The sequence below is a fragment of the Asparagus officinalis genome, chromosome 1 (genome assembly GCF_001876935.1).
Source record: "Asparagus officinalis chromosome 1, Aspof.V1, whole genome shotgun sequence".
NCBI lineage: Eukaryota > Viridiplantae > Streptophyta > Magnoliopsida > Asparagales > Asparagaceae > Asparagus > Asparagus officinalis.
In genome coordinates this window covers 8,626,611-8,636,834 of record NC_033794.1, presented here as the reverse complement: position 1 = coordinate 8,636,834, position 10,224 = coordinate 8,626,611, and the positions used below count along the sequence as shown (strand labels likewise).

General features: G+C 37.9%; 2 protein-coding genes and 2 long non-coding RNA genes across 4 annotated transcripts; 2 read left to right on the top strand and 2 right to left on the bottom strand.

Annotated features, from left to right (window-relative positions):
- LOC109832948 lies at positions 67-977 on the top strand. The gene is made up of 2 exons (XR_002245054.1): positions 67-151; positions 239-977. It is a non-coding gene; the product is annotated as an uncharacterized LOC109832948 (long non-coding RNA).
- LOC109848505 lies at positions 4,667-5,410 on the bottom strand. Its single transcript, XR_002248826.1, has 2 exons — positions 5,256-5,410; positions 4,667-5,152 (listed from the first exon to the last, which is right to left on the bottom strand). It is a non-coding gene; the product is annotated as an uncharacterized LOC109848505 (long non-coding RNA).
- Positions 6,118-6,983, top strand: LOC109830143 (transmembrane protein 234 homolog). The gene is made up of 2 exons (XM_020397313.1): positions 6,118-6,126; positions 6,463-6,983. The coding sequence occupies exons 1-2, from the start codon at positions 6,118-6,120 to the stop codon at positions 6,736-6,738; spliced, it is 285 nt and encodes a 94-aa protein (XP_020252902.1). The 3' UTR covers positions 6,739-6,983.
- LOC109848500 (probable xyloglucan endotransglucosylase/hydrolase protein 26) lies at positions 7,096-9,475 on the bottom strand. The gene is made up of 4 exons (XM_020418018.1): positions 9,263-9,475; positions 8,576-8,676; positions 8,263-8,456; positions 7,096-7,696 (listed from the first exon to the last, which is right to left on the bottom strand). The coding sequence occupies exons 1-4, from the start codon at positions 9,429-9,431 to the stop codon at positions 7,288-7,290; spliced, it is 873 nt and encodes a 290-aa protein (XP_020273607.1). The 5' UTR covers positions 9,432-9,475; the 3' UTR covers positions 7,096-7,287.

Genomic DNA, 10,224 nt, shown 5'->3' with positions numbered 1-10,224 from the left:
TTTTTGATTTAACTATATTAAAAACTTACATAAACCAAACCCAGTTCAATTTTCCTACTATAAAATGCCCCAAACCCAATCCTCACATCAGTCCGTTTGCAAGCTGGTAGCTCCTGATCATCACAAGGAAACTAATTAATCGGAAACGCAGGTACGTACACACTTAAAACTTGTCGTCATGATTTAATTCAGTCCCATTGAATTCGCGCGTGCTCATGCTTTCTACGATAAACACCAGCACTGCACAGCCCTGCAACGCTCAGCGCATTCCGTGTATAGCAATAAAGCCAAGCTAGCTGTGCACTAGTCCACCCATCAAATTATAACGTACACGTGCATTTAAACTCAATAGCCAGCTCTCATACGCCAAACTGCAAACCCTTTCAAAATCTTGTGCAGCCTCGACCCCTTCGTTGAGTCGACGAAGCATATGGATGCTGAGGATCAAAAGGTCGGCTCTGTCGATGAGGAGGAAGAGTTTAGTGAGGAGAGGGTGAGGATGAAGTTGAGGGTTTTGGCTACGATGGTTGGAGTCGAAGAATGCAGCGAGCCGGCGGCGGTGCTGGCGGAGGTTGTGAGGGTTATTAGGGAGTTGGACGAGAGGGCAAAGAGAAGGTTTTCTTGGTGTCAGAAGGCGGTACTTTGAGAGATGGGGTGGGCAATTGGTCGTCACTTGTGTGTTTGTAAAATTGGGTTACTTCGCTAAGCAGGGGCTTTTGTGCGCGCGCGCCCGTGTTTTCCTTTTTTTCTTTTTTCCTTTTTAATGTCCTTGGTGAAATATGAATGTTAAAAGGGAAAATAAAAATTCTCTCTTTTTTTTTCATTTTTTGGACATTTTTCGCGACGGATGATTTTTTAAGGATCAGATTCATTTGTCCGTGTGGTGGTCCGAAGGAATAAGTATTCTTGAACGAGCACGTTCATGCGTAAGCTCTCATGTTTCGTACTGATTTAACGAGGATTTTTGACATTTAAAACATATATGCCTAGTGAATTTAATTGATCTTATAGGTTGTTTTCTTGTTAATGACAGTACAATTTTTTATTTTCAGTTCTTCGAAATTATTATGTACTTCACATACTAGTGGTTGACTATATATAAAAGCAACTCTCCATTGAAAATTTCGTCCTTCTCTTAATTCGGAAATTTGACTGCTGAAAAACGTTTTAATCTCTTTCAATGGAGAAAATAGATATTGCGGTATAGTGCATTCTTGGTGGACCAAAAACATAAATACTCTTGAATTAGTTAGTACAGACAGAAATTTGTACATTGATATATACAAGATTTGTCATTTTGATACATCGTTGATGAGGTACATTTTACACCCATCTACTATATTAAGTTTTTTCTTTTCTTTTTCATCTGGTAATTTTCTTTAAGCCCACTTATGCATCTAGCTAGCAAACTGACCCCAAAACTATGTACGGCCAACTCAATTGACAGAGACCTCCCTCTGTCTCTCTACCTCTAAGCAAAGCACAGGGTTCAAAAGCATGCGAAGTATTCCCACCCAAGCAAAGAATCTCAACCTTCCTCCCTTCATATACATCAACAAAAAGCAATTCACTAAACTATAGACACCAAAAAAGAATGGTGTGCGTAGGACTCATTTATTGCAAGCACGCTCACTTATCAACTCTCGGCTACATGCTGATAACTGCGACGGTCATCGCGATCATCTTGGGCATCCGAATCTTGCTCTACTCGATCACCCGATGCGTTCGGAGGTGTCAACATGACTCTTCCTCTTCTTCCTCATCATCATCAGACGATGGGAATGAGATGAGGAGCATAGGCAACGTGTTAGCTATGTATTATCAGCAGCAGCAACATCAGCAGTGGAGGGGGACGAATCCGTCGTCGGGGACGCAGCAGAATCCGTCGGCGACAGTTGGCGACTGGGAGAGTAAGTTGGTGATATCGGCTGGGCACGATCATGTGTCCTGCATTGCTCACCCTTGCCCTTTTAAGACCACAGCAGACGTTAATCGCTAGGAATCGGAGAATTATTATTATTATTGTGAAGAGGGAGAGACTTTTATCGTTAGGGAATGTGTATTTGTATTTAGTAGTAATACAAGTTCCATTTGTTATTGGAGTATAAATTTATCGCCATTAACTTTCGTCATAACTTTATAATTTTTTCAAAATTGGAAGAGATTTCACTACCACATATTTGCTCTAACGCAACGGTTCAAAACCGTTGCATTAGCCATGGAACCGTCGCCCTTGAGAAAACGCGACGGTTCTCAAACCGCCTCATATGCTGTCGTTGCCCTACCTCTACCGTAACGGTTTTGAACTCTATTGCGACGGTTTTTTGAACCGTTGCCCCTGCATCTAACGCAACGGTTTTAAAAGGTAAGCGGTTTTTAAGCCATTGCAACGGTTTTGATTGAGCTATTGCGACGGTTTTTAAGCTATTGCAGCGGTTTTGATTGAGCTATTGCGACGGTTTTCAAGCTACTACAGCGGTTTTTTAGATATTACAACGGTTTTAAAAGACCTAACGCAACGGTTTTAGTAGGCTAAAGCTATGGTTTTGATAGAGCTACGGCAACAGTTGGAGCTATTGCAACAGTTTTAAAAAACCTAACACAACGGTTTTAGTAGGCTATAAGTATGGTTTTGATAAAGCTACGGCGACAGTTGGAGCTATTGCAACAGTTTTAAAAGACCTAACGCAACAGTTTGGATTGAGCTATCGCAACAGTTTGGATCGAGCTATCCCAACGGTTTTGATCGAGCTATCGCAACGGTTTTAATCGAGCTATTGCAACAGCTCAATCGGACCTGTTCTTGGTTTCCTACGTCAAAATAATATAGTATTCAATTACCTGGACAATCTTTTTAAGAACATGGCCAAGTCAAATTTTAATACACAATATAAAAGTGATTATGTTGAGCATAATCAACCATAATGATAAGTGCCAACATACATCAGTATAGTATAAAAACTACAAAGTATTAAATCCACACTACCAACATTTCAACTCAGAAAATATCGTACCGAACTAACATTCAAACAATGTACATCAAAATGAAAAATAGAATGCGACGCCTGTGCTCCACTGAAAACTTATCTGCAGAAAATTAAAGACTGGAGGAGGGGCATGCTTTGATTACTTACTTGAAATATACGTGATATGAAAAACCAAGAATAACATACATGATATTAGGCATCTTAAGGTAAAGATGCAAATACAAGCAGAAAATAGTGGGAACTGTCTCCAGTAGTTTTTGTACAAGCATCTCACTTAATAGCATGTTTCATAGTTATGTGAAACTATGCACTTCCCCATGTTTCCACGTCTGTCACGCATTTATGAGAAACAAAATTGAATATAATTTAAGTATGGTTCATTTAAAACTGAAATGGAAAGAATATATTTATCCTAGCAACTATAGGTCGGCACTCGAACTACAACTTATCACATGCACAACATTTTAACTATGTAGCTTTGAATCCTTTGATCAAAAGTCTAAACTAATAAAGTATATTATTCATAAGTATTAGAACTAATGAAATAACACATATGTATTATCAATTCAAGCATAATGCTGCAGAGACAAGATTTACATAGAAAGACTTCCGTAACCTTTAATGAAAGAGTTAGAAATTTGGAGTTGTCTACTATAATACTATTTACTAAAAGGACTTGCGTTATGAGCTAAAAACTAGAAAAGGGCTCTGCAATCAACCAACACAACTGACAAAACATGTTTTAACTTAAAACACTAATTATGTAAATTTTGATTCTCATAACATTTGAATGAGAAATAAAAGTGTTATACAAATTTTGATTCTCATAACATTTGAATGAGAAAAAAAATTTATTGATCTCACGTAAATTTATTAAATTTCATTGTTATATAGTCGAGATCACATACCCTACTTTTAATAAATTTGCTTGTGTCCTTACCCATACTCGCATCTGCACCCACATCTGTAACCGTACTCATGCAACATAGGTCACCTAGTAAATCATGAACAAGTCCTTCACATAACCCCACAAAACACATACCTCTAAATAATTATGTATTATTATATAATTGAGTACAGCAAATGCGACAAGGGCAACATATTTCATCCCCTACTACTCCATTAACAAATGCTCTCTCAAGAAAGTCATTGACATTATTAATGAACTCCACACTCACTCTAGGAGCATTATACATCCAATCTCTGTTTTCCGCCATTTATTATATGGTCTGGAGAAAGAAAAAATTGATTAACACTATTAATAACTACATATAAATATTATGATTAATGAAATGTAAAAATCAATCCTCTTGTTGCCATTAATAACAATATATTCAATCAACATTCTTGGGACATGAAGTATATCTAAGGACTCCTTTTCATTAGATTGTATCCTATATAAGCCGATTTCTTTTTATATTAGCAGTTACATTGCAAGTCCCATAGGATATAAAAAGAAAAAGTGAACTAATATGGGTGGACATATCACGAAGAGGGCTTTGTACACTCTGAGCAAAAGTTAACAGGCTAAGAGATAAGTTAACAATGATTCTCTATAGCTAATAGAGACCTAACTTCCTATATTTCTAGAGAAATGGTTCATTCAGAGCAACATAAGGCATACATTCAGGAAATTGCAAATTGTTCACTCATGAAAATATAGGTAGGCAAAATTGTTATGGAATGAATAGAGAGACTTATGTGTAAAGTTGAAAATATCAAACGTGAAGAAGCTATAATTGTGCTGCTGCTATGGCGTATAACATCAACATTAAATCAGTCATCAGATCGATATAAAAGCTATAACATGCTAATTAAGGTACAAAGCTAAAATTTTCATAACTAAAGCAACACCTGAATTAGACAAACACAAGCATTGTGAATATCTTGTTTAAAACATCAACTGAAAGAGCTTTGGGGCTCAAAATCACAAAATGAATATTTAGGGGCGAAGAGAGAATGGGAAATTTGCGAGGTAATTAAACTTCAGAAGAAGAGCTACAAAACCTCAGCATTGAGCCTTTAGATAATCTCTAAGCAACCAGTTGAACTGAGATAGGGTTTTGCAGACTTCTCGGCCCAAAAACAAAACGACTGCTAGGGTTTCCAGTCCCCGCATAAGACCTAAATCAAGAGCGGAACCGAACAATTCCGTGCTAAAACAACTGCAATTAGAGAAAACGAAGGCATCAAAAGAAGAAAAAACCTAAAATCGAGGGGTATTTCGATCTCCAGTACGAAAGATCGAACCAACGAGAGTAGCTCGACCTTGAAGATAATATCGGAGAGGAGATTGGAGATGAGATCCAAGATGAAACGGCGACGAGTTCAGTGATGAGATCGACGACGCCACGGCGATTGTAGGGAGCGGAAATTTTTGGCTTAGGGATTTTCGTGAGAGAGAGAGAGAGAGAGAGAGAGAGAGTTTCGTTTAAACAGGTCAGGGACATGGGCTTTAAAAACATTTATTAAACCCATGATCAATTATTAAGCCTAGGAATAATTATTAGACCTATGGCAACGTTTTTTTATAAATTGTTGTATTAGGCATTGCAAACTGTTACGATAGATATCTAACGTAACAGTTAAAACCGTTGCAACTTAACCGCTGCAATAGGTCAATTATGTGGTAGTGAATTTTAAGATAATATCAGAGCAATTCATATTTTAGCTCTTATTTAAAAAAAGAAAATTTTTGACTTCCTAGTGATAGGTATTACACTTCCCCATCTCGCACATAGAGATATCAAAAAACTTTCCAAAAGACCGAATCCATTGTCATGATACGGCAAAAGAAGGATAATCTTAGATTCCTGCACAAATCCCTAAATTTCTGTTTTACACACTTGATAATTGTTACACTATTATTATTATCATTGTTATTATTTGTTCTTATTGTTGGGGGAAAGTATTCCTAAGGTGGTACCTTAGATTCAATCTAAGGAAGCATTTTCAAAACTACATTACATGCAATTAGTTTACTCGATCCTCTCCATTCATTACAATTCATATGTTTTGGATTGTATATAAATAAAAGATTAGGTATATTGAGTTATAGTTACTCGTGCATCAAATAATTATAAAATTAACGGTTTTACGATGATACAACTAAAGAGACAATGGAAAATATATGTTGAAAGTATTGAAACATCGTGGTTTTTGTTTCATAGATGTTTTGAGACATTTAGATAATGATAAACAAAGCAGATAATCCATTGAATCTAGTGTCAGATTAAGAACATTTTCCCCTTACTATCATTATGCATTTGGGCCTGGACTATAGCCCATAAATCTGGACCCGACCCAAATTTTCCAAAGAAATCCCCAACTCACACAGGAGCTCGGCCCCTCTCTCGCTCGCTCGCTCGTTCTCTCCGAAGTCCAAACCCCCAACCTCTCTCTCTCTCTCTCTCTCTCTCTCTCTCTCTTCACTCATCTCCCCCGATGGTCAGCGATGTACAAAAGATGATCATAGTGGTACCTCGGCACAGTGGGCCAACTCCGCAAGTGGGCCGATCTCATCTCCATCTATCACTACTCCGTCCCCTTCATCGTCAACCTCTGCGCCTCCGCCGGATTCTTCTACATGCTCGGCGACGCTCCGGTCTCCGTCGCAGTCCCGGTCACCAACGCCACCACCTTCGCTGCCACCGCGCTCTCGGGGATGGTCCTCGGAGAGGAGACGAGGGTCGGGCTCGTGATGATCGGTACTGCCATTATTGTTCTTGGTGTTTGGATTTGTGTTATGTGATTGATGAATGACGATGATTGTGTTCGTTGTTGTAATTTTTTCCTTTTTTTTTGGGAATTTATTGGAGTTTTGCTTATGAGTAGTATATTACACTAAAGTGCACATTTCGGATCTAAAATGTGTCGCCAAAGCAAAGTGTGGGCTAACGCTGTCATGGTTCAGGGCAGTTAATTTGGGAACTCATGATATACTGTTGTAAAACATAGATGAAAGTTCGTAATATATGAATGTATGATTCATGTGTTTCTTTGCTTATTGAAGAATGCAGGATGCTCGTGACCCTATTGTATCATTACATTTATTGGTTCATTAATTTTTTGCCACTGGAAAAACAAAGCAAAAGCAAACAGGAAAGCGAAAGCGCGCTCGATTCTGTTGATCATAAGCAATAAATTGAATACAAGGGAGACTCAAATCTTAAGAAAGCCCCAACACACCTTACATGAAACGAAACACCACACAGAGCACTCTTCAATAAGCAAAGAAACCTGAAAATTTTCAGACTTATTAACGTGGTCGAATCTCAAAAAATTCTGGAAATGGTTGATATCAGTTTGGCTGTTGATAACACTCGGGAGGAAAGTCTCCATTGAACCTCTTTGTATCCTTGCAGTAGTCATAGACCATATAGTTATTTCTCACCCATTCCATCTGGCCCATCTGAGCGTAACTCAACTGGCTGTATTCTGAAGAAGTCCACCAGTTATTGGGAGTACTTGAAGCACATTTGTAGATGCTGTTTTGCCCTTTCCATTCACAAGCTCTAAGCTTAAGCTTGCGATATCTCGCTATAAATGGTGCATTGCTCCAGTCTATTTTCACTAGACCACCTTGAGTTGCCCAATTGTCGGCGTTCCATATGCTTGAATATGCCTGCATTGCTTGCTGGTTGGGGTATGGTATGCCGATGTTTTCATGGTTTTTGAAAACCCTGATTGGAATACTATCAATGAACCACCTGCAGTTACACGAGATTGATGATTATATACAGCACCCTCTGTATTTCTCATGTTATATTAATTCAGGGGATCAAAGGCTCTAGGAAAGTTTGATTTGGAGCGAGGTTTCTTGATAGTTTGCCTTTTTGGTAGCTGAATGGGTTATCATTGCAGTTGGATGCAACTGGGACGTTTTCGATTTGTAGCAGCCTTTTTTTCACTACAACTGAGAAGTGCCATTGCAACTAGAATAACACCTCTAGTTGCAGATTTAGCTGTAAGTACAGTTGCAACGTTTTTTTTAGCTAAAAATATGGGGTTTAAATCATAACTTAACTTCAAGCAATCCCCAGTAAATCCAAAGAAATCTAGTTCCTCAAAAACAAATACCTATAACTATGAATGCATTTACAAATTGTGGAAATTTAAAACTGAACCAACCAACTGCGACTACAGTTGCATGCAACAGCAGTAACTGACGCTTACATTGCAGTTGGGAATTGCAACGAACCGCACATCACTTCCATCGGAACTTATAAATAGTGGAAAATGGAGAACAAAGTTAAGATCATAGACTTTGACTTACACAATCTGACTTGGGTTCCAGTGAATGGTGTAGTTGTGGAAGTCAGAAGTTGGGTCAAACCACGGGTAGAACTGTTGCTCCCTGTTCCCGACACCCTGAGCATATACATTTGTGTGGATCATATAGGGTTTTCCTGATAGATTACCCAAGAACTCGAAGTCTATTTCATCGTGTTTCTCTCCTGTTGAGGAAAGCTGTAACAAACATTGAAGGAAAAAAAAATTAGTGATAGCTTGGCTATATGAAATTTAGTTACAGACGATTGATAGGTGAGTTGAAAGTCATATAGGCCTGGTTAGAAGGTATAACTTACATAGTAGGTAGTTACAGTTCCTGCAGAGTTTCCTTCGACCAGTTTTATTTGCATTTCTATGCTTCCGAAGAGGTACTGTTTTCTTGTTTGAATGCCAGAACCTGAATAAGAATGAAGCGAATGATTGGCCAAAGTACTTTGAGTGTATTTTGAAACTAATTTCCTTATACAAACCTTATACTTTCAGCTACTTTAAGTCGCTGCATTGAGTTCGAAATGTACCCATTAAGGTTATGATGTGTAAATGATGTTTACATATCATCGAATCATTTGTTCATAGTTATGTTATTTACTGCAGTGGAATTGATTCTTCTGATTTTTTTCTCCTTTCTAATTAAGAGGGAAGTCTATAGGCTCACCCTTTCTGCATCTTGACTTGTATAGAGACTCTTTTTTCAGTGAAACTGCACTCAGATATGCTTGGAAAAAGTATATACCTTCGTAATTAGCAAATCACGTCATTACATCTAAAACCTACTTAACTGACCTATTTTGATATAATGCAGATAGAGTTTATGTTTGAATTCAAGCAGGAACAGGTACTCTGGATGCCGCCTTATGTAAGCAATCCATGAATGGATGTTTTTGCTTTAGATGTTTGCATTGGTAACTTCATTTAAGAATCACACATGAAAGCTAAATTCTTAGATATGTCCAAAGAATTATTAAGATATATTGAGTCCATACCTGAAACATTGTTGAGTATCAAGGCAAGGTTATCGCCATCACCCCAGATTGCAGTGTTCTGATAGCCCCAGTTGAAGAATGTATCAGCGTAAAAATTGGCTCGAGCAACAGAGTTTGCCAATGCAATATTGGAAACTAGTGCTATGAAGAGAGCCTTCAGGTTTCCCATTCTACCCCTAAACAGAAATCTTGCGAACAATCGATGTGTTTCTCTTTTGTTTTTCTTGGTTGGATTTTGAGCAAGGCTTGAGGTTGGTATTTATGCAAGTATCTATGTACAAGCTTTTGCATGCTGAGCACGAAGAGTAAGTGCTCAGCATGACTTCCAATATTTTCCTACTGCTAGTTCCCTGTATATTTTTGTGTAAGAGAGAGCCATTATTAAATTAGCGTTGCTGGCAACTAAGTTTGCCAGGCGTGTATTTGATATAAGTTGAATGTTATTGACAATCTTTGGTTTGGAGTGGAAGAATCATAGTTTTAAGGACAATTTTATGCTTGGAACCATGGTTTGACTAAAATAATATTGTTGTCAAGCACATATTTTTGGAGCTTCATTAGTACCGAAACTGATGTCAAACAGGTGGCAGGTATTTTTTGTTTTTAGTTTATGTGGTTGATCACCAAAAATAGTTTCCCTTGCCAACTCTTCTCTAACTTTTTAAGTACGAACAATTGTCAATGACACGTATTCTATATTTTTCCCCATTTAAGAGTGTTTGACTTCTGTTTGCTTATTTGGAAAACCAGAAACAACAACGCAAGATCGAGTTGGTAACATGATTCGGATCTTCTTCACTATCAAAAAAGTAGTGGAGAGACCACTATATAATCGCAACCATTAATTATCTAGTCATGGTTGTGACTTTTTATTTGAGTGCAATACACGGGGGTATGACGAGTAGTGGTTTCTCCGCTACTTTTTTGTAGTGGAGAGGATCTAAATTCTTAGTAACACAGCT